Source organism: Lissotriton vulgaris, chromosome 7, assembly GCF_964263255.1.
Source record: "Lissotriton vulgaris chromosome 7, aLisVul1.2, whole genome shotgun sequence".
Taxonomy (NCBI): Eukaryota; Metazoa; Chordata; class Amphibia; order Caudata; family Salamandridae; genus Lissotriton; species Lissotriton vulgaris.
In genome coordinates, this window is record NC_141695.1 from 410,848,105 (window position 1) to 410,873,555 (window position 25,451).

At 42.5% G+C, this 25,451-nt stretch overlaps 1 protein-coding gene across 1 annotated transcript in view; it reads left to right on the plus strand.

Annotated features, from left to right (window-relative positions):
* LOC147701759 (uncharacterized) overlaps positions 1-25,451 on the plus strand; it is a 546,044-nt gene that overhangs the window by 48,898 nt on the left and 471,695 nt on the right. The window contains exon 2 of the mRNA XM_086930377.1: positions 9,178-9,297. Within this exon, the coding sequence (XP_086786503.1) occupies positions 9,206-9,297 (92 nt within the window). The 5' untranslated portion in view covers positions 9,178-9,205. The remainder of the gene's footprint in view (positions 1-9,177; positions 9,298-25,451) is intronic.

The following is a 25,451-nucleotide window of genomic DNA, read 5'->3' on the forward strand; positions in this document are numbered from 1 at the left end:
TTCTCCTTTTGGGCAGTCCATAACAAATTCAGTGGCCAATCTTTTTCAGCTAATAGGATATTGTCCAAAAGTTAGGTTCTCCCAGGCGAGACCTTTCACTTTTCTAGAGAAGTACCCCTCCATTTGGAGTGTTATTTCATATAACTGATGTGGGACACTTACCCTAGTAGCAGGTATTTCCACCGTGATATGCTCATTCAATGCTACTGTCAACAGAAATTCCAGCAGGTTCTGGAGAGCTTTGTTACTTTTGCTGCACTGTCTAACATCGTCGGAGCCCATTCTCCATTCAGAAGTTGAGTACTCAGCAGCCTAGGCATTTCTTATTTTAAGACCAGCAACTTTCTTCTTTTTAAATTCAGGTTTACTTTTCTGTTTATCTTCTTTTTTGATAATGTAGTCTAAAGTGCGATGTGTCTCTTTTGGCTTTGATCACTCTTCTGATCTGTGTTCTGACTGTCCTTCCCTCTCAGAGTTTTTAGATGAACCCTGAAAGTAACGAGAGGAACGCGTACCAGTATCCTGATACCTGCCAGGTTTTTAAATATTATTACGATTTCTCAGGGTATATTGCTTGTCAGAGGGCTCCTGTTGAGGAGACCCACCCAGTGATTGTGATTTATTCTGCTTATTTTTTGATTGTTTATTATCCCATTTCTTTTTAAGAAAAGTGGGTGTTTGATTGAGATTATCCTTTTCAGTATTACCCATTAATTGTGGTTTCACAGGTCTAGCTCCCAAATAATCTCTTCCAGCGAAGTATAGGTCTCTGCGATAATTTTAGGTAACTCCCGCTCCTGTTGTGCAGGTGTGCATTCACTCAGGCATTGGTATATAGGCACCACTGCTGCCCCCCCTTTTTATGTTTACTAACATAATTGTCGATACCTGGGCAAAATTGCCTATCAATTTCATCCCCAAGTCCAGGTCAGGTCTCGCCCCTCACTCATTCTGTATTTATTTTAATACTTCTGGTATGACTGCTTTTGAGGGGGACCGGAAACAAGCATCCTGGCACTGGTTTCGGGGTAACACCCCTCATCAGTCAGGCTAGCTTCAATACTGTGGCAAAGTGAGGAAGGGATCCACGTCTGGGCATGCCCTCCTAACATAGCGCGAACAAAGGAAACACAAAGAGATGATGGAAGGAGTGCTAAAACTTTCCAGACACTCACACCCAGTCACAGATCTGAGTTGAATCCATCATCGTTCTTTAGCTCACTTCGCACCCCAATGGCAGGGTATGTCCAGACTTTGGGCCCTTGCTCACTTTGTCACTGGATTCAAGCTAGCCTGCCTGATGAGGGGTGTTACCCCAAAAATGGTTCTAGGATGCTTATTTCCAGTCCAGGGAAGACCTGGCTTGGCAGTTCAGTCTGGACTGTTCCCCTGAGGCACAGGGTCAAGACTGATATGCATATGGCTGGGTCTGAACTGGGGTGGCGAAGTGAGACAAATAACGATGATGGATTCAACCCAGATATGTGACTGGGGGTGAGTGTCTGAATACGTTTCAGTGCTCCGTCCATCATATCTTTGTGTTTGCTTTGTTCGCCTTAAGTTGGCAAGGTATGCCCAGACGTGGGTCCCTTGCTTACTTTGCCACTGGATTCAAGCTAGCTGATATGGAGTGTTACCCCGAAACTGGTCCCAGAATGCTTGTTTCCAGTCCAGGGAAGACCTGTCTTGGCAGTTCGGTCTGGATTGTTCCCATGAGGCACAGGGTCAAGACAAAATTGCATATGGCTGGGTCTGAACTGGGGTAGCGAAGTGAGCTAAAACACGATGATGGATTCAACCCAGATGTGTGACTGAGGGTGAGTGTCTCAAAAGTTTCAATGCTCCACCAATCATCTCTTTGTGTTTGCTTTGCTCACCCTAATTTGGCAAGGAATACCCAGACGTGGGTCCCTTTCTCACTTTGCCACTGGATTCAAGCTAGCCTGGCTGATGAGGGGTGTTATCCTGAAACCGGTCCCAGAATGCTTGTTTCTGGTCCAGGGAAGACCTGGCTTGACAATTTGGTCTGGACAGTTTCCATGAGGCTCAGGGTGAAGACTGATTTGCATATGGCTGAGTCTGAACTGGGGTGGAGAAGTGAGCTAAAGAACAATGATGGATTCAACCCAGATCTGTGACAGGGGGCGAGTGTCTAAAAAGTTTCAGTGCTCGGTCCATTATCTCTTTATGTTTGCTTTGTTCGCCCTAAGTTGGCAGGGTATGCCTAGACGTGGGACTCCTGCTCACTTCGCCACTGGGGTCAAGCTAGTCTGGCGGATGAGGGGTGTTACCCCGAAACTGGCCCCAGGATGCTGGTTTTCAGTCCATGGAAGACCTGGCTTGGCAGTTCTCTCTGGACCTTTTCCATGAGGCACAGCGTCAAAACTGATTTGCATTAGGCTGGATCTGAACTGGGCTGGTGAAGTGAGCTAAAGAACAATGATGGATTCAACCCAGAGCTAAAGCAATTGACCTCCAGTTCTGAGCTAAAGGGACATAACAAGCTCCAGAGGCGTCCCTGCAACTGTCCAACTGACCTGCTACAACTGACCCTGCTGGATTGCAACAGGACCTATCTGAGCCCTGCTGGCCTCTGCTGGAGTGAGATTCTGTGCCCCAAAGATGTGTCTTCCGGGTCCTGGACATTGCTCTGACATCCGTTGAACTTCTCATTGAAGAAAAGGAGAAACCGTGAAGTTCTGGGCTCTTTACTGCTGTGAATGGGCCCAGTCGTGACATGAACTTGCCGCTCTCACTGACCACCAATCTGAAGCTCTGGTGAACTTGACACTTCAACCTGTGGTGACCGCCAGGGTGAACCTCCAGCAATGACTGTCTGCGATGCATAACAGGATCTTCCCGCTACAGCAACGATCGTCTGCAATGCCCCACCTGCTCTTCGGGTTACAGCGTCGACGATCCACAACTGTATCCCTGCTCCTCTCAGCTTTGTCCGCTGTGAACGGAGCCCTTTGCGTTGGACTTTAGAAGGTACTACTTTTAGAGGAACTAACCTGGTCCAGTGTCCAGCCCACATTCCATCTGGGTTAGCCAGAACTTGTGACTTTTACCTGGTCACGCACAACCAGATAATCTCAAGTGTCACGTTGATCCTTTGGACACTATACTTACCATAAATCTACAAACTTGCATAACTCAGGTTCTACTGATTGGATTTTTTGTTATTTTTGTGTCGAATAATGTATTCAATTTTACTTGTGTTTTCTATATTGGTGTGGGATTTGTTTTGGGTTGAGTTTTCACTTTATTACTGTTTAAGTGCTGCATAAATACTTTCACATTGCCTTTAAGTTAAGTCTAACAGCTTTTGTTACAACCTACCAGATGGTTAAGCACATGTTAATTTAGTGACTTTCTGTGGCTAGCCCTGACAAGACTAGGGGCTTTTGCTTAAGTAGGGCTTCACCCCCCCCCCTCTCAAACAACAGCTTAATTTCTCAAAGCAGTTGTATGCCCGGTGCAAGCCTGTGGGAGGGGGCACCTATTTGTCTAACTCCCAGCCTGGTTTTAGTCTGTTCTTCCCTTTACCCTGGGTTTGGCTCCAGTCTAGCAAGTGAAGCAAAGGGCAGGCAGGCTCAGGTGTGCACTGCATCTGCCATTCGGTGATGGGGTAGGCTTCTTTGCAAGTAAATAATGGCTGGGTACAGCCCCAAAACTACCCTTTGAAGTGCAGTCAGGCTAGGGTTCATCTCCTCCCCAGCCATCCTGTCAGGAAGACCCCACATCTCTGCTGATAACGTCCAGGCCTTCTGTAGAGGCAACATTAGTCCTCTCAGCCCCCTCAGGAAGAACTCTCAGTGAGTACCTTGTAAATTGTAAATTGATATTTGTATAGTGCACTACTCACCCGCAAGGGTCTCAAGGCGCTTGTACGAATACCGCTGTGGAACCCATCCTGGCTTTCCCTGTGAGGCGTCCACTCCTGGGCACCCCCAAGGTGGAGGCCAGGCATCCTTAGCGTTGTGGGGGCCATTGTGGAGATTAAGCAAGCTATTGCCCATAGTTGCAGAGTGGGACTCCATGATTGGAATAGGCACCAAGGCGAGAATTATCAGGTCCGTGGAATTTTGAGCCCAAGACCCGCCTAGGCGGGGAATTGAACCCTGGTCCCGGGCTAGCCGTCTGCATCAGGGTCTGCCGCTCTATTCATTGAGCCACACTTCACCTTGAAATTAAATTAAATGAAATTAGGATTTCTAAAGCGCACTACTACCCGTAGGTGTCTAGGCGCTGACTTCTAGAGGGTGGACCAAGGTAAAGCTAGGACCAGACAACAGTGAAGAACAGAAGAGTAGATAGCAGTACGGAGCTAGTTGTTAAACAGCCAAGTTTTAAGAGCCTTGCGAAAAATAAACAGATTTTCTGTGGTTTTTAGTTTCAGAGGCATTGAATTTGTGAGTTTGGCAGTGGCCACTGCAAAGCTCTTGCCTCCCCAGGTAGCTCTATTGAATTTATGTACCACTAAATTGTCCTAGGAGGAGGATCTTAAATTCTTAGAAGGGATGTATTGTTGAAAGAGCTGTTTAATAAATTCTGGACCCTCAAGATGAAGGTCTTTAAAGGCTATGCAACGAGACTTGAACATAACCCACTTTCAAACCGGGAGCCAATGAAGTAAGGGGAGAAACTTGGAAACCGATTGATGTTTTGGTATTCCTAGAAGCAATCTGGCAGACGCATTTTGAACCATTTGGAGCTTGTCCAGAGCTTTCTTGTGGGCAATCAAAAAAGGCCATTGCAGTAGTCTATCCTACAAAAGACCAGTGCAGTGATCACTGCTTTGCGTAGGTCCAGAGGGATGAATAGGAGAACTTTCCTAAGTGATATAAACATAAAGAAACACGACAAAGTGAGGGTATTCGCATGTCCCGCAAAGGAACGTTTTTCATCAAATTGGAATCCCAGAATTTTCACCTTGGGAACAGGAATTGGGAGCACACCCATTTATTGAGGCCACCTGTTAGGGAACCAAAATGATGGGTGATTGCCAAAATGTAGCACCTCAGTTTTATCTGAGTTCAATTTCAGACAATTATTGGACAGCCGACTACCAATCTGTGACATGCAGTTGTGAAAACATTGTGCAATGCTGTAAGGATTTTCTGTGACTGACACTACAATTTGGATGTCGTCTGCATAAGGGTCAACTGAGAAGCCAAGGCTTTTAATCAGTGAGGCCGAGGGTGTAACATACTGAATAAAGAGAGTTGGACTCAATGTCGACCCTGGTGGTACCCCACAGAGTAGAGTAAAAGATGTAGATTTGTGACCGTTACATTCCACGAACTGTGTTCTGTCTGTGAGAAAAGATCTGAGGAGCTTAAGAGTGGTAACCCTAACTCATATCTCAGACAGACTATTGATAAGGAGTTCATGGCTAACAGTATTGAACGCTGCTGAAAGATCTAACAAAATTAGTGCAGCGTTCCCTCCTTTATCTAGAGTTGTTCTGACATATTCAGCAGCTGTAATCAGGGCTGTCTCCATGTTGTGTTGGCTTCTAAAGCCAAACTGGGAGGAATCCATTAATTTATGTTCCTGGATGAATAAGGAAAGCTGGTGTTTATGGCTTTCTCTATCAACTTGGCCGGGAAAGGAAGTCGAGAAATAGGCCTATAATTGTTGGGGTTATCAGCATCCAAATTTGTTGTTTTTAAAAGAGGAAGAATTGATGCTATTTTCAACTTTTGGGGAAGTAGCCAAGATGGAGCATTTGATTGAAAATCACTAATAGGTGTCCAGGAACTATGGCAGAGGCTAGTTGTAAAACTCTAGGGGTGCAATGGTCAAAAGGCGATCCTTGTATGATTTGATTAAACAGGTCTGTTACTTGACCAATAGTAAGGGGAAGAAAGCCGAAAGGGTGGTACTCCTAGATTGAGATGGCACTAAAAAAACGGTCTCCAAATTATTAGCTTCACTGATGACAGTCCCTAATTTGGACCCATTGGAAGCCTCTGGCTGAGGGTTATCGATCGTGCAGTTCCCCCCGAGCTAAGGCTAGAAGTTAAAGCGTTAAAGATACCCTCTGCCTAGATTTTAAAGAACGTAGCAAGTTTGTTACAGAAAGAGCCATCAGCATTAACATTTCTGGCTGGTGAGGGAGTGCTTAGCTTGACCACTGTGGAGAATAACTCTTTGGGAGTGTTCAATGCTGAATTAATTTTATTTTTAAAAAAGTTGGATTTGGCTTTGGTCAGACGTATTTTGTATAGTAACAATTCTGCCTTATAAAGATATTTGTCCTCTGTTCTATAATTCGACTTCCACTTTCTCTCTAGCCTTCTACATGATTCTTTGGCCAGTCTAAGCTCTTCATTGAACCAGGGTTCAGATGGTGCAGTTTGGTTGTTTTTTCCGCATTTGACTGGAGCTATTCTGCTAATAGAATCACTAATCCATTGATGATACTCATCAGTTGGTAGATCAAGATCTGGAGATACTGGTTTATTGGATAGAGTTTGGGCCCTCGTGAGCTGGCCTTCCAAAATTAAGTGCCAATGTTGATAGATGGAAGTAGGTGGAATCATATGCTCCTCCGATCTATGGCCCACTAAATTCAGTTGGAACATCACTGCCTTATGGTCTGACCATATTAGCGGTAAAGAGGGAGAAGCCTGAATTAAAGGACGATCTGAAAAAAAATGCCATTGAGGGTGTGGCCACCAGAATGCGCTGGATCGCACACTAATTGCGACAAACCTAAAAGAGACAGAGAGGCTATAAGATCCTAAGTATCTGGGTCCTCCTTATTCTCCAGATGAAAGTTAAAATCACCCAGGATAGTAAAGTCAGAGGAGTTGGCCTTTATGTCCCATGGTAACTAATCCATATTTAAAAAGAGATTTCTAGGGCCGGGGGTCTGTAAATCAAAGCACCTTTAATGGAGTAGTGATTTGAAAGACCAATTTTGAAAGCCACTGCTTCACAGCCAGGATAAGGTAGGGGGTCAAACCTAACCTTGTTTTTGTCTTTAAAGACAATTGCTAGGCCGCCACCTCAATTCCCAATGTGATCTAGCCTGATTAACGAGTAGCCAGGTGGGGTGGCAATGACCAGGTCTGGCCCGAAGCAGTGTCTGCCCATGTCTCAGTTACAAAAGCGATATCAATATTAGCACTGTCTAGAAAAGCAGACATTACCATTGCATGTTCTATGAGTGAATGAGCATTCAACAAAGTGCATTTTATCATTTCTGCCATGCACCTCTGAGTACTGGCCACAGAATGGCTAAGTGAGTTTATCTTATAGCATTTGAGTCTGAGAGAGCAGACCGGGCAGGTTTGGCATATTGGTGCATCTTCAGGGGACAGCGTAGGACCTGTACTGAACCGGGCTTCAGAATTAAGAATGAGTAGTCCTTCCCTACTGTACCTCAAGCCATCGCAGCGCTGGGGAGCAAAACCAGCAAGGGGGCTGGTGCTCAGCGCGACCTAAGTGTGGACGGGCGCAGACGGGCTTGCCTTCGGTGCACCCGCTGCGTTCGTCTGCGCTGTGGCTCCCAATAAGTAGAGGGAAGGTTCAGCCGGTTGCAAGACTAGATATCTGACCCTTCAAAATGGCACCTGGGTGTGTGCAATGAGGAGGAAAAGCATGCCTAATTACAGCAGGTCACAGCAGAAGACCTCGGCCAGATCAGGTGAGGAGCATTTAAAAATATCAAGTGGTTTTAAAATCCAGAATACACAGTTTAAAACATAAAACTCTTGCACCCTGCAACATGCAGTAGTGCAGGAGAACACAAACACATATTTAGCAGTAGGTAGGAACAATGTCTTACGAGGCTAGTGTTACCCTGGGTGTTCCCACTGGAGTCTTTTAGTAGCATGCGCTGTCAGCTGTTGCCAAGCAGAAAGGGGATTGCAGATATGAACAAGAGAGTTGACTGTCTCAGTGACTTTTGTCTCCTAAACCTTGCTGGGTCTCTTCTTTTGATCTAACGTTAATGCTATCACTTTTTCAAGAGACGCTTAGGGCCTGATTATGCATTTGGCGAACCGAATGCCTGAACACCGCTGTTGCTAGAAGACCGCAGCACTGGCAGTCATCTGACCGCCATAATAGAAATTGACCATGGGGCCTGCGGTGTGGCTGAGGCGGTCTTCCGGCGGTGGTCAATGGCTTACCATATCTATCAATTCCTGTGTGTATATTTTGACTACACATTTGTCAAATGTACACATATGCATGATACATGTGGAAAAATACCACCTACCCATTGCCAGAGTCTAGCTCATATGTTGCCAGTCCAGGCAATGGGTATATGGTACAAAATGGACTTGCCTGTATTTCTCCACAAACAGGGTTGTATTCTGCGGCTGAAGATGCTGCTGTGAAGGGGGGACCTAGAGAAAGGGATCCACATCGAACTCTGACTGGTAGAACACGAGAGGGCTGAGTATGCACCCCAAAGCCTTTGTTTTTACTGACTAGAAGCGGGCATTCCCAAACCCCGGTCGGCTCTTTGGAAAGTCAACTTATCATATGGATGGTGCCGAAACTCCTCTGTACCGTCCTAAGGCAGCTGTTTTTCCCCTACTGCAAAACCATCAGTCTTCGGTGGGCTGGCGGTGTCTGCAGTTCAGCCACGGTCTTTTCAATATCAATCCACCCATCTCGTAATACGGCAGTTGGACCGTAAATCTCGTGGCGGTTGGACCGCAGGTACTGTGGTTCATGGACTGCAAAACTCGTAATAAGGCCCTAAGTGTGATTCTCAGGTTATGTGTCTACCAGAGTACAATAAACAAGCATTAAGTCTAATAGTTAATGACAACATTGTACAATCATTTCAATCATGTACTTGCTTTACTTGCAGAGAAAAACACCTTAAACACTCTCTTGAAAAAGCATGTGTAGTCTCTTTAATGACATTTTTTTTCCAGTTAATATTACAGGAAATTATTTGCGGTCTTGGAGTTGGTTGCTAGAGTTTTATGGACAAGTTATTCTTAGGAGTGTTAGAGAAATATTCTGTCTTATGGCTTTAGAAAAAACTAAGTTTTGAAAGTTCTTTAGATAACGCAATGGTAGTCTGTGTTTACCCAAGTTTATTTGCTCCAATTACTGTCAATTTCTCAGATCATGCACTAACCTTATAATCTTTGTAAAGGGCAGTCAAGTTCTTCTAACACTTGCTATTTGCTTTTGTTTCAGGCAATAGTCAAGAGTTATTTCTCTGGGCATGGCCAACGAGATCAAGGAGTCGTTGAGAATGTTGTCTCCAGGTGTGGCCAACGGGATCAAAGATGGTGATGAGAGTGAATCTCTCCTAAGGTAAATTTCTTCAAGCATTTACCTTTCGCTGTCACAGATGTGAAGGGGAGCACAAGCTGGACCTCCAGCCCTTGCAAGGGAAACAATGCCAATTGTGGCTCTCATGACTTGATCATGGTATTCATACCCCCCCCAGCCAAGATGGCTGCCAGAGAACGTGATTCTCCCAAGTCATACGAAAACACCCGAGGAATGATTCTAACATAAAAATGGGGTTTCTCTCATAATAACTAACTCCAGGGCAATGGTGAAAACAAACCTCTGCCACAATATATACTCCCATATGTGAATGCCTTGTGGAAAAATATTTTGAGCACACATGACTAAATGGTGCCACATGCAGCAAAGCACACTGCACATGAGGCAGATGAGGCAGATCTAATATTCACAGCCAGGACCATTGTCCACTGTCTGGGAGGATCACATCACACCGTAGAAAAGCCATTAACTATCAGGTGACCCTGGCATAAAGGCACATTTGACTTAGACAAGAAAATCCCAACTTTCTGAAAGTAACAACTAGGTGATGAATGGAATGTTTGAATTCATATAAGTCACTGAAATCGCTTAGGCCGCATCCAAGTCCATCAGTTTTTGCCCACCATGCCACCTCAGTTTGGACCCAGCTATTTGCAAATCAGTCTTGATGCTGCTCCAATGGAAACATTCCATCCCGAGCTGCCAGGCCAGGTATTCCCTGAATCGGAACACAAGCAATCTAGAACAGGATCTGTGAACCAGGTGTAGCAGGGTGAAATTGGTCTTGATTTGCTAGTGTTTTGGTTTAGAGATGGCCTGGTTTGGCAGTTCTGGCTAGCCTGTTCCTATTGGAGCAGGGTCAAGACTGCTTTGCATAAAGCTGATTCTAATCTGATGACACATGCTGAGCAAAAGAACAATGGGTGGAATGCTAATTCAAGTGATTGCCAGTTGTTAGACTTATTGCAAGCATCCTCCCATCACCTTTTGTGTATTTGATGTACCGCCCTAAGTGGCCAGGGTATGCCCTGATGTGGGTCCCTTTTCACTGTTGCACTGGAATCAAGCTACACCCGACGAACTGTCCTAATCAGGGCAAAATTGGTCTTGAGTTGTTTGTGTTCCGGTTAAGAGAGGGCCTGAGAATGTTCATACTGGAACTAATACAAAGCTCCCCCTTCTGGGGAGAGAGCACCTCTGAGCACAACAAGGGGGGACCAACAGGTCTTATTCCATAGTACGTAGATTGATCAAAAGTTCATGCGAAAGCAACAAAGTTATTCATCCATCTTTCAAGATTTATTTGACTGGTATTGAAAGTATACTTTCATTTAAATCATTGAATTAACTGAGTTCATAGAATGTCTTTGTCATTGATATGTTGTAAAAAAATCACACATCCCGATGCATTTCGGGCAACGCCCTTCGTCAGGGGTTTACTCTACAAAGAAATCAGAACATAAAATAAATCACTAACGGTTCCTGTTACAAACGGATAAAAAGATGCTAAGACTGTAAACATTGTAAAATACCATAACATAAAGAGCGACAAAAAGTTCTCTCTTTTTAATAGGGTGTTCTTGTTGTTAGAAGTAACTTTAACTTGCTCCAATATTTGATATTTTAACTGTGCCACAGTGTGTCTGTTCTCAAGGAAATGAGTAGCTACAGTGGATTTGAGGTTTTGGGTACGAATGTTACTCTTGTGTTCTAAGATCCTAACACGGATCTTTCTTTCAGTGTGGCCGATGTAACATTTGCCACAGGGACACTTCAATAAATAGATGACATTACTACTGTTGCAAGTCGCATTCACTCGGAGTTTGATCGGATGTCCTTTCATGGGGTGATTAGTAATGTTACCAAGAATGCAATTGTTGCAGTTACTGCAGTTGAAACAAGGTTTTAAACCCGTGTAGGTAATATGTGTGTCAAGTTTACTGGGTTGGCTTAAGATTTCTTTCAAATTCCTGCCTCTGGTGAACGCAAACAGGGGCGGTTGGTTGAACAGTCCCTTGAAGTCAGGTTCCATGGACAAGGTGGGCCAGTGTTTGCGAATGATATGTTGAAAGCGATTGGATGTCTTGGAGTATTTGGAGACCACAACCATGCGGTCAGAATGTTTCTTGGGTTTGGGTTGCAATAAAGCAGTCCTAATACATTTCTCACTTCTCTCAACTGCCAGGTCAAGAATGGGGGTAGGATATCCCCGTGCCTTTAATCGATCCAATGTGATCTTGATCTCTTTCTTGCTTTCTTCTTCATTAGAGACAATGCGTTTAACTCGGAGGAGTTGAGCATAAGGTAAGTTGTTCTTTAGGCCAATGCGGTGGAAGCTTTTGTAATGTAAGGTGGAGTTTCTGTCCGTAGGTTTACGGAAGATTGTGGTGGACCAATCTCCCGATCCTCTGTGTACTTCCACGTCCAGATAATGGACACATTTGTCACTGTATTCCCAGGTGAATTGAATTCTCTGATTGATGTTATTCCAAGTTCCCAGAAAGGTGATGAGGGTATCAATAGTACCATCCCACAGTAGAAAAATATAGTCTATGTAACGAAGGTACAGTTTTCCATGTTCCAGCCAGCTGTTTTGGCATAAAATGTGTGACTCCTCAAATTGTTTCATGTAAATGTTGGCGTAGCAAGGAGCTGCCGAATTTCCCATGGCCGTGCCATTCAATTGCAATATCCATTTATCCAGCACCGTAAAATAGCTGTGATAGAGGGTAAAAATAGTGAGTTGCATCAAAAACACTTTTAAATCAGGGTCCAGATCGGATGAAGCTAGCACTTGTTCAATGGCTTCAATACCTCCATCATGAGGGATGGAGGTGTAGAGCGAACAAACGTCCACTGTGCACATGATTAGTTGAGCGTTTCTCAGTTCATTCATAATAGGTTCCAGCTTCAAAAGGAAGTCGGTGGTGTCTCGTACATGCGACTCAGTTTCAAGGACAAATGGTTGGAGATATTTGTCTAAAAATGTACCCACGTTCTCATGAAGGCTACCTCTGGTGGACACGATGGGTCGAAAGGGAGGTTTGGTTGGATGTTTATGCATTTTAGGTAGCATATAAAGCACAGGGGGTTTCGGATTGATAGGTGTCAAATATCTTCTGGTTTTGTCATTGATGGTACCGTTTTCAAATGCCATATTGATGATATGGATCAAGTTTTTGGAGAACTCCTGAGTGGGGTCCCCCGGAAGGACATCATATGTATTGGAATCACTGACGTGAGCCTCAATTTGTTGTTCATAAAAGGTAGTGTCCATGATCACCAGGGCGCCGCCTTTATCAGCATTTTGACACGTGATGGTGGGATCGTCAGCTAGCTTTTGTAAAATGTTTCTCTCCTTCTTGGTCATATTCCCATATTTCATGGGTTGTTGAAAGGGTAAGTTCAGTATTTCCTGTTTGATAAGATTCTCAAAAGCGTTGATGATTTTGTGGCTTTGAGGTGCCAGAAAAGAACTGTGAGGACGCAGTCCCCGGAGCATATCTTCTTCTTGTGTGAGGGTCGGGCTGATGTTTTGAAAATAATGTCTGAGTCGGATGTTCCGTACCAATTTGAAGGCACTGACTTCTAGTTCCAAGGTGTTGGTTCTGGTAGTAGGAACAAATGATTGACCCTTCTGTAAGGTGTTAATTTCTTCGGTAGATAAAACAGTAGAAGAAATGTTAATAACAAGGTTATCATCCAAGTTCATCGTCTCCCTTTGGTCTTTTTGCTTTTGGTTGTTGGTGGAGTTTTTTCTATTTCCTCTGCGGGTTTTTCCCCCCGGGATCTTTTTGTTGATCTGGGCCTGATTCTAAAAAATGAACCGTGGAGTCGGTAGAGGTGCTCGGTGTCTCAAAGATCCCGGGGGGGAAAAACCCACCGAGGAAATAGAAAAAACTCCACCAACAACCAAGAGCAAAAAGACCAAAGGAAGACGATGAACTTGGATGATAACCTTGTTATTAACATTTCTTCTACTGTTTTATCTACCGAAGAAATGAACACCTTACAGAAGGGTCAATCATTTGTTCCTACTACCAGAACCAACACCTTGGAACTAGAAGTCAGTGCCTTCAAATTGGTACGGAACATCCGACTCAGACATTATTTTCAAAACATCAGCCCGACCCTCACACAAGAAGAAGATATGCTCCGGGGACTGCGTCCTCACAGTTCTTTTCTGGCACCTCAAAGCCACAAAATCATCGACGCTTTTGAGAATCTTATCAAACAGGAAATACTGAACTTACCGTTTCAACAACCCATGAAATATGGGAATATGACCAAGCAGGAGAGAAACATTTTACAAAAGCTAGCTGACAATCCCACCATCACATGTCAAAATGCTGATAAAGGCGGCGCCCTGGTGATCATGGACACTACCTTTTATGAACAACAAATTGAGGCTCACATCAGTGATTCCAATACATATGATGTCCTTCCGGGGGACCCCACTCAGGAGTTCTCCAAAAACATGATCCATATCATCAATATGGCATTTGAAAACAGTACCATCAATGACAAAACCAGAAGATATTTGACACCTATCAATCCGAAACTTCCTGTGCTTTATATGCTACCTAAAATGCATAAACATCCAACCAAACCTCCCTTTCGACCTATCGTGTCCACCAGAGGTAGCCTTCATGAGAACGTGGGTACATTTTTAGACAAATATCTCCAACCATTTGTCCTTGAAACTGAGTCGCATGTACGAGACACCACCGACTTCCTTTTGAAGCTGGAACCTATTATGAATGAACTGAGAAACGCTCAACTAATCATGTGCACAGTGGACGTTTGTTCGCTCTACACCTCCATCCCTCATGATGGAGGTATTGAAGCCATTGAACAAGTGCTAGCTTCATCCGATCTGGATCCTGATTTAAAAGTGTTTTTGATGCAACTCACTATTTTTACCCTCTATCACAGCTATTTTACGGTGCTGGATAAATGGATATTGCAAGTGAATGGCACGGCCATGGGAAATTCGGCAGCTCCTTGCTACGCCAACATTTACATGAAACAATTTGAGGAGTCACACATTTTATGCCAAAACAGCTGGCTGGAACATGGAAAACTGTACCTTCGTTACATAGACTATATTTTTCTACTGTGGGATGGTACTATTGATACCCTCATCACCTTTCTGGGAACTTGGAATAACATCAATCAGAGAATTCAATTCACCTGGGAATACAGTGACAAATGTGTCCATTATCTGGACGTGGAAGTACACAGAGGATCGGGAGATTGGTCCACCACAATCTTCCGTAAACCTACGGACAGAAACTCCACCTTACATTACAAAAGCTTCCACCGCGTTGGCCTAAAGAACAACTTACCTAATGCTCAACTCCTCCGAGTTAAACGCATTGTCTCTAATGAAGAAGAAAGCAAGAAAGAGATCAAGATCACATTGGATCGATTAAAGGCACGGGGATATCCTACCCCCATTCTTGACCTGGCAGTTGAGAGAAGTGAGAAATGTATTAGGACTGCTTTATTGCAACCCAAACCCAAGAAACATTCTGACCGCATGGTTGTGGTCTCCAAATACTCCAAGACATCCAATCGCTTTCAACATATCATTCGCAAACACTGGCCCATCTTGTCCATGGAACCTGACTTCAAGGGACTGTTCAACCAACCGCCCCTGTTTGCGTTCACCAGAGGCAGGAATTTGAAAGAAATCTTAAGCCAACCCAGTAAACTTGACACACATATTACCTACACGGGTTTAAAACCTTGTTTCAACTGCAGTAACTGCAACAATTGCATTCTTGGTAACATTACTAATCACCCCATGAAAGGACATCCGATCAAACTCCGAGTGAATGCGACTTGCAACAGTAGTAATGTCATCTATTTATTGAAGTGTCCCTGTGGCAAATGTTACATCGGCCACACTGAAAGAAAGATCCGTGTTAGGATCTTAGAACACAAGAGTAACATTCGTACCCAAAACCTCAAATCCACTGTAGCTACTCATTTCCGTGAGAACAGACACACTGTGGCACAGTTAAAATATCAAATATTGGAGCAAGTTAAAGTTACTTCTAACAACAAGAACACCCTATTAAAAAGAGAGAACTTTTGGATCCGTTTCATGTCCACGATGGTGCCCCATGGGCTCAATGATCGCATGGAATTTCTTTGCTACCTGTAACCATTATCATGATTTTCCACTCTTATTCCTTCGTGTATCGTTTTTCATTACCACGTTTTGAACACGCATGTTTTTCTGCTTTTATCTTTTGTTCTATTCTTCCTTCTGTATGAACTTCGCTTCCCTTGTTTACCCACTCCAATATGGCGATCTATCACTCGGCTTATTCACCCTCCACTGTTCTTGCACTGTTTACCTCTCAGTCCTCTTTCCATGTTTACTCTCGCTGGACGCTTTAAACCTTGTCGACCAGCGGCTCAGTCTGGTGATCTTTCCCGCTCGGCACTCCGCGGAGTTTGAGCGTAGTCACGCTGATGTAAGTACCCTGCTGGGGACTTTGTTGAATCTGTTACTTGTGCATGTTTTACCTTGCCTTTTGCCCTCACTCACCTGAATTTCCCCGTCACGTCACAGTTATGTTTAACGTGTAAGCGCTCCTACTTAGTTTTCATCTTTTGGTTACCTCTTGTTGATCGCGGAACCTTGTTTCTGTCTCACGATGGCTTCATACACCGGGTGATTCCGGGCTATCTAGGGATACAGCTGATTCCTTTGACTTTACACGCACTTCTCTCTCCTGCTCATTTCTTAGGATCTTATGTTGATTTTCACACTTGGGGCATTTTCTGTCGCTCTTTATGTTATGGTATTTTACAATGTTTACAGTCTTAGCATCTTTTTATCCGTTTGTAACAGGAACCGTTAGTGATTTATTTTATGTTCTGATTTCTTTGTAGAGTAAACCCCTGACGAAGGACGTTGCCCGAAATGCATCGGGATGTGTGATTTTTTTACAACATATCAATGACAAAGACATTCTATGAACTCAGTTAATTCAATGATTTAAATGAAAGTATACTTTCAATACCAGTCAAATAAATCTTGAAAGATGGATGAATAACTTTGTTGCTTTCGCATGAACTTTTGATCAATCTACGTACTATGGAATAAGACCCGTTGGTCCCCCCTTGTTGTGCTCAGAGGTGCTCTCTCCCCAGAAGGGGGAGCTTTGAATTAGTTCCTTTGGATGTTTCACTGCCAGGCCAGACAGTGATTTCCTCTTGGCAGCACACTACACCCCTTTACAACCCCTTACTGTTGGACAATCAGCTGTGCGAGTTCCCTTCCACTATAAATGTTGATACTGGAGCAGGGTAAAGACTGATCTGCATGAAGCTGGGTCTAATCTGAGGTGGCATGTCAGGCAAAAGTACAATGGTTTGGAATGCTACCTGAGCGACAGCCAGTGGTTAGACTTATTGTAAGTATCTTCCCATCACCTTTTTTGTGCATGAACTTTCTAAAAGTGGAATTTCCAAAACAGTCATTTAAATTCTGAGGTAGAAAGGATTTTAACCCCTCCCATGCTGATGACGGAACCGCTCCGTCATCAGCTACAGTTGAGCTGTGCTGATGACGGAGCGGTTCCGTCATGGCCCAGCCGCCGCGCCTGCGCGGCGCTGAATTCGCGCCTGCGCGGGCGTTCTATTGAGCGGGGCGGGTCATGACGGAACCGCTCCGTCACCAGCATAGCTCAACCGCGGCTGGTGACGGAGCGGCTCCGTCACCAGCATGCGGCCGCCGCGCGGCCGCCCCGCCCCTTTAGCGCTGCGGCAGAATAGCCGCCGCAGCGAAGGGGTTAAATTCTTTTTACAGAGAGTCTTTGAATCATTTTTCTAGCCAAACATAATAAATGCTTTATACAAAGTTATAGATTAATCTAGTGCTTTTCTATTGGAGAGACATCCTTGCCGCAATGACAATCTGAGATCTATCATTGTCAGGACATGTAAAGCTTAAGTACACATGTTCTACTGTTTAAATACCGTGCACCCTTCCCTAAAGGCATAAAGGGCCTAACTTAGGGGTGACTTATAAGTATTTAAAAGGTAGGTTTAAGCTTGGCGAAAGCAGGTCGAAGTGGCAGTTCATAACTGTACCCACAAGGCATGGGTTACAGTGCTACTTTAATAGGTGGCACAATGAGTGCTCTAGCCACTAGTACAATTTAATTTACAGGCACTGGTTACATGTAGTACTGCTGTTTGGACAAAATATCAAATTAAAATATTGTGATGCAAAAATATCATGCCTAGAATATTGTGATGTCACAAATATCATGGACAGGAATATTTAAGGTAACATCATTATTTGTACATATTTTAAATATTTATTTGTGTTATTTAGAGTAATAAATGGTATAGATGTTATCATGTTATAAGAGCGGGGTGTTGGGTTTAGAGGGGAAAAGGGTGGGGAGATTCGTAAAATATGTTAGATTAATTGGTTTGTAAAGTTGGGTGTATGAATAATAACATGATATGTTTGTCATTTAAATGTAAAGTATATTTCTTTACATTTTTTTTATTTTTTTTTATAAAACATTAGTTTTATTTGTTTTAATAATTTTTATGTAGCATTTAATATCTTAAAAAATACTTTTCAGATATTTTATTTCAAAATGATCAAAAAGTTTTATAGTTCCAAGCAACTTTTTAGATTTGTTTTAAATACATTTTATAAAGATGTATTTTGTAAACATATTGTAATATATTTTTAATCAATGTTTTTAAGCTAAATATTTATTCCTAAATTTTGTAAATTTCCATTTATACATTTTTAGTCTTTTTGTTTTAAAATTAGAATTTTTTAAAATTTAATTTATAAATTAAAATATTATAAAATAATATAGGATTTAGGAGTATACCAATAACATCATATTTTGTGATATTAATTTATCATTCATTAGATTTAAATATTTAAATACATTTTCTATCATATATATTTATTTATTATAGTTTTTTAGTATGTTTACTTGATCGATTTTGTTTATAAGATGTACAAGAATAAATGTATAATAAAATTATTGAAAATATAGTGTATTATATTTTTTCCATAGTTATTTGTTTCAAATTAAAGCATCTTGCAACCTCTAGACTCGTGCAGGCGGTCCACATTCCACCCTTTTACGACTCTTAAAGTCACATCGGCTGTGGACAACTGTCTGCTCCAAAGAACAGTTGTTCCCTGGCTGGTGCAGCAGCGCCAAAACTCAATATGCTGAACGAGGTCTGACGCAGTCCCACTCAGCATATTATGAGTTCGATCACCAGCATTTCATGGCGAGAGCTCCGCCATGAATATGCTGACGGTGGAGGAACAAAGGGCGCCCTGGCCCCCCTGCCATGAAGAAACATTCAGGGGGCACAACATGTGCCTCCCAGTCTTTATTCCCACAAAGTTCCAGCAGAGCATGGACGTTCACGTCCATGCCCTGCTGGAACTTTTTTGCCCTTCCCATTGTGGTGCCTGTTTTCCAGGTAACGCCATTGGAAAGGCAAAGGACCGCCAACTGCTCTACTTGTGATATTGTCGGTGGTCCTTGCGTGGGTTTGGCGCAGTAGAGCCAGCGTTGAGCCGGCACATATGCGCCAGACTCTTAATTAGGTCTTTTGTCTTCATATTGTTTAGAAATGATTAAGTTTGTATAATGTTTATATCTTAAGTTATTTCTGGTGTTTTTATTTTAAATTATTTCCATGTATTATGGACAATCTTTAAATATTTTATGTGAATGTCAATGGGCCCGATTCACAGAACTAACTTAAGACAACATCCTAAACTTACTACCATTTTGGTATTCACAGAAGACACTTACTCACATTGGTATTCACAGAAGGCACTTACTCATTTTGGTATTCACAGAAGTTAGGAGTCCTAACTTTAGGACTCCTAACTTCTGTGAATACCGAAATGAGTAAGTGCCTTCTGTGAATACCAATGTGAGTAAGTGTCTTCTGTGAATACCAAAATGAGTAAGTGAGCAAATGCCTTCTGTGAATACCAAAATGGTAGTAAGTTTAGGATTTTGTCTGAATTTATTTCTGTGAATTAGGCCCAATGTCACTCCTTTAGTGTCCAACACCTTTCCCCACATGGCTTACATTGGAGTGGGAATAGTAAATGTAAGTCCTTTAGTGTGCAGTACCTTCCACAAAATGGCTTAGATTGGAGTGGAAATATTAAAAGTCACCCCTTTAGTGTTCAACATCTTCCATAAAATGGCTTAGATTGCAGTGTGAATAGTACATGTAATCATTTTAGTGTCCATAACATTCCTAAAATGGCTTAGATATGAGTGGAAATAGTAAATGCCGCTCCTTTAGTCTCCAACACCTTCCCCTAAATGGTTTAGATTGGAGTAGGAATTGTAAATGTCACCCATTTAGTGCCCAACACCTTCCTCAAAATGGCTTATATTGAAGTGGTTATAGTAAATGCCACTCCTTTAGTGTTCAACACATACCCCTAAATGGCTTACATTTGATTGGGAATAGTAAATGTGCATCATTTAGTGTCCCGTACCTTCCTCAAAATGGTTTAGATTGGAGTGGGAATAGTGATTTTGGTGTTTTCTGTGTGGAACATAATGGCTAAAATGGTTTTAATGGAAGTGGGACTTCTATAGCATTTTGGATTAAAGTATTGCAATTTTAACTTGCATTATTAATATTTACAATTATTTTACAAAGAAAAGTACAAGGCAGTTTATTTTATTTTAATGTATATATTTTATGGTATTTATATGGTTATATTTTTTTAACACATATTTTTAACATTTTCTATACATTTTTGAAATACAAAATGTGTTATATATGTTTTTAAACATTGATATTTTGCATTTTTGTAACATTTTTGCAAATATTGAACAATTGTTTTATAAACATGTACATTTGATGAAGGTAAATTTTGTTTAAGAATGCATATTATATACTTTTTTAGATATTATAAATAATAGTATATTATCATATTTGTTTTTATAGTATTACTTATTGTATACATTCCATAACTTTTTATATTTTTATTACACATTTATTTACATTCTTGATATTTTTGATAACTTTTAAAAACATTTTAATAACTTTTTTTCACTATTTTTCTTTAAAGTTTAATTATTTTCAATAGGAAGATAGTCTTTTGTTATCTTCATTCAGCAGCCCTTTTTTATTATCGCTAAGTGTATTTTTGTAGTCCATTCCTGTCATTTTTAGGTCCAATTTCCTGGTCATGCATTGCAGTTATCTGCTGCAGATCATCAAATAAGGTAAGACCTTTTTTAAGTCTCTTTATGGGGGTTTGAGGGTGGTGGATGTACATGGAGCTAGTTATTAATGATAGTTATAGTGTTGATTCATAGTTGTAGGATTTTTTTACTGAGAGTTTGTGTTATTTTCTGTAGTAGTGTTCTGTGTTAGGCCTACTTAAAGTTTAGTAGTAGTTTTAAGTTAACACAAAAACCTGGGCACACAGATGATTATTAACAGTACATAAAGTAATAAGTGGTAAATGTAGTCGACACCGGATGTTTATCTTGAAGATTTTTATACGTGTGGATGACCTTAAAATAGACAAACGCCAGCCGACACGTGTTTCGTCAAAGGACAATGCCTATGACTCTTCAGGGCTTTAAGAGCATCATGCAGGTAGGTAGGTTTGGAAGTGGTCAGACGGGCGGGTGCGTCCGAGACCACGGGAGAGCCTGTGAAAGCAGAACTCCTCCTGTGCTTGTCTCGTCGGTAAGAGTGAAACGTGGTCTCGAAAGCACCCGCCCGTCTGACCACTTCCAAACGTACCTTTCTTCATTTTTACCCGTATTCCGGGTCGGAAGTATCACCGGACCTCCGATACCTGCATGACGCTCTTAAAGCCCTGAAGAGTCATAGGCATTGTCCTTTGACGAAACACGTGTCGGCTGGCGTTTGTCTATTTTAAGATCATCCACACGTATAAAAATCTTCAAGATAAACATCCGGTGTCGACTACATTTATCACTTATTACTTTATGTACTGTTGATAATCATATGTGTGCCCAGGTTTTTGTGTCTCATTGTATAGGGAAGGGCTTTACTCCCGACTCTTTTAGGGGTTTTGGGTTTTCCCCTATCCTAGCAGCACCATACTCTTAACGACATCCTTCACTCAATTATCCTTATTAGCTACCTGTCTGAGCACCATTAGCCTGTCACACCAAACCCTGCACAGTAGCCATAGTTTTGAGTTAAGTTAGTCGATGTTATGTTATATTTTGCATATGATAGTGGTAATGAAATGTTTGTTGTATTCATATGTCGTTTTTATTATGGGTGGGTTCTGTATCTTTTTTAGCTATTCTGCGGTTGTGCGGATTTAGCGTTGGTTTCTAAAGGAAATTATTTTGCTTTCTAATAAACCAATATTTTTATTTTGGACTTCCTTTAATCCTTTAATTCTTTGGGTTTCCTGGAGCATTATTTATTTTTCAAATTTTTGGGGGTTTTTATGGTTCCTTATGATTTTGGATTGCTAAATTGAATTTAATTTGGAGCTATTTCTTCTTTGCATTTTTTTGGGTTTGTTCGATTATATTTTGACAAAATGGAAGAGTTGCAGCTATAGAATTATATGTTAATTTAGTTGATGTTTGTGGGGGGAAATGTTATATTTCATTATGTATGTATATTTTCTGTAATTGCAATGTCTTGTTTTACTTTTCTATGTGTTACATTTACTTGGTTTCATTTTTAGCTATTTTGAATGTTGTGCTTTGTGGTTGGTGATGTACTGATTTTTAATCAATTAGTAAATGTATTATTTTATGTATCAGTCTTTTTTATATTTTCCAATTTATTGTTTACATGCTATGTTGACTGATTCATACAAATACTTTGTGTACCTTTGTTAAGGTTTGCTGTTTTCTGTGTAGGAGGTTGGGATTTTAAAGTAGGGGTTTTGCTACTGTTTCTAGGTAGTGTACTCCTTTATTGTTTATAATGGTTCTAACTGTACATTGTAGCACGGCATCCATTCTACAGGTTTGTTTGATGATTTTAGAATTAAATCGATTTTTGTTAGCAGAACGCAGAACATGAAAATACATTACATCGTGCTCTACAACCCTACGGGCCGGCTACATCACATTCAGAAAAGAAAGGCGAGCTGATGGGTCAGAGGTTGTCTTATGTAGTTAGTTGACACAGCATGCTGCCTACAACCCATTGAGGGCCGGCCGTGTTTGTGAAGGAGCGACAAAAAACTGTCCTAGCTCTACAAAATGTAATTAAAATAAAAGTCTGATGCGCTGCTAGAATGCGTGTGACAATAAGCCAAGGACCTATCTTTGACAACTAAAGGCTATAGAGTCTACCTTTAAAGAGAAGGAATAAAGAACACAGACCAAACAGGAACACAATCCAGAAAAACCCGATGCCCACCCCTCACCAGGTGAGCAATAAACCAGGAAAAAGTGCACTTTGGTGTATGGATACAGTCCGATGCGCTAGTTGTCAGGGTCATGAGTACCCAAAGAACCTATCTGGGCTCAAGTGCGTTAGCCACTCTCGTGCCCTTCAGGAATCAGTTTCAGAATCCGGAGATAGATGGGACCAGACAATTCCCGGAATTCCGTGGATAGAATTGAGATAAAGGGGGATCAGAACTTAGCGTAGTCAGATTTGGCCCCTATAGTGGCCATAGAAAGCCTCTCCATGCCCAAAGGATACCACAACTGATGCAAACATTGCGTATGTTCTGGGATCCTGTCTGTCTTCCACCCCACCAAAGGTACCTGGTGTGCAGCATTCAGTGCTAGTGCAAACTGCCTGCCTTTGGTGGTGTGCAAGAGGAAGGTCAGTGCGTTGGGCAATCCCAGGATACTATAAGCAGGGAGCCTAGGGATGGTAGTGTCAAAGGCCTTATCGATTTCATCGAGGATCTTTTCCCAATATCTCGTGAGCTTTGGGCAGTGCTGCAGCAAATAAAGGAGAGTACCAGGGCTACCATAGCCACGCCAGCAAAGGCCATCACATTGAGAGTTCCACTTGATTAGGCGAGTGAGGGTGTGGTACCAATAAGATACAATTTTAAATGCAGTTTTTGTGTGGCCCATGTAATGTGTGGTGTGGTGGGTCCTGTAGAAGACATCCTCCCATTCTTTGTCTGACAGGGTGCGACCTATTTCTGCCTTCCACTTCCTCTGTACCGCGGTTTGTGCATTTTTGGTGCCCTGAGTGAAGAACAAGTATATTTCAGAGATGAGCTTGCGGTCGTCTTTTTATAAGAAGAGCCGCTTTTTAAACGGCAGCATTGGTCTACCAGCCATGGGTCGGATTTCGGGACCAGTTACCCAGTGCAACATTTGCGTATGTAGGAAGAGGTCCGAGCCTGCAAGGCCATAATCCTCCTGGAGCTGCTTGAAGGGAATATGACCCTTTAGGTCGAACAGATGCCCCAAGCGCTTGCACCCACCCTCTAGCTACCGCATGTCTGCCCTTTTATCCATCCCAGGCTGGAAATCAGGGTTCGAAAAGATTGGAGACATGGGAGAGGGGAAGGTGGTAAGGTTAGCCCACGTAGACACGCTGTCCCAAGTTAGCATAGTGGGGCGAGTCACTGGCAAAGAGTATAGTCCCCAAGAACACCAGGACTTAGGTAACCAGGTCTCTTTCCAGATATGGTGGCCTGCCACCGTCTGGTCCATGAAAACACAGTACTTCTCCGCCATGAGACGGTTCCAATCCACAAGGTAGCGCAGTAGTGAGGCCTGAAAGTAGCATGTGATGTTGGGCAAGGCCAGGCCGCCCTTATTCTTAGGGCACTGTAGCAGAGCCTTCTGCAGCCTGGGAGAGATTGGTCCCCAAATAAAATGCTAAATCTCAGTTTATATGTGTAAGAGTGAGTTCGGTGGGGGCTGTAATGGAAGCGCTTGGAAGAGATATAGGGCCCGGGGTAGAACATTCATTTTAACGGCGGCCAGCTGTATTGACAGGCTTTTTGGCCCTAGTTGGCAGTGATATAGACTTTAATCTTGCTCACATCTAGGATACGTATTCCTAGCTTGTGTTGGCCCTTTCAAGCCCTTTCTTCCAGACCTAGAAGAGGATAGCTGCTTAATATGATGATAGATCCCTTATTCTTGACTCTAATCTGTCTATTGCCTATTGGCTTTGACATACCTATCTATAGTAGAGGGTGGATCCTGTGGTCCTGACTTTATATTTAACATTGGTATGGTTTGTGTAGGTACTCTGACAGAGCTAAGGGTTATTTCATCCTTTCTTAGGTCTACTAGGCCCAGAGCTAGAGAGATTCCATTTTGCTTTCTGTCCTGTAGAGTTGAGAGGCTTGCAGAGGAAAGGTAAAGTTTATAGTTAAAGCTGTTGTTCGCTTGGAGAGAACCGGCTCAGGCTGGCCCTTATCGAAAGACTGTATTTTTCTCCATTCCAAAGACACAACATCAGGCTGGCCAGCTGGGAACGTGTCCTTGGTACGGGGAGGTACAAGAATTTGGTGGGCGGCAGGTTACTGACCGTAACTTTCCATGAAAGGACAAGCTTCCATATTAGCGAACTGCAGGAGAGGAGGAGTGGTCAGTTCAGCTTGGAGTCAGAGCAGTGTGGTTCTTGCAGAGGAGAGAACAGGATGTCTGCTGGAGCTGCAGAATGCAGTGCAGTTCTGGAATGGAGAAAGAAGGCAGATGATTGCTGAAGCTGAAGAGAGAGAGCAGTGCAGAGAGCATCAAAGAAGGCTGTCAGCTGGAGCAATTGAACCAGAGGCGTGGTGATGTGGTGACGGAGGGAGAGACAGAGAGAGCCCTGATCCCACCAGAGTCAGAAAGAAATCTTCCTTCTAATAGATGAGGTAGTCTGAACTAGTCCCCTTTACAATTACATCTTAATCTTGTCCTTATTCCCTAGGCTATTGTATGTCTAATCTTTTCCCTTTCAGCGGTGTGTTAAAAGTTCCTGTTACCCCGCAGATAAATTGTATGTCTAATCCTTTTCTTTCAGCGGTGTGTTAAAGTTACTGCTAGTTATAGAGACCCCATAGATTTGTGTATGTGTATTGTATCATTGTTAAAATAAAACACCCCAGTTCTTAGTGAACTGACATGTGCCTTGTATTCTTGTTCAATCATGGTAACTTATTCTTCTAGTTGAGCATTGTTTGCATGAACGGATGTGAAATC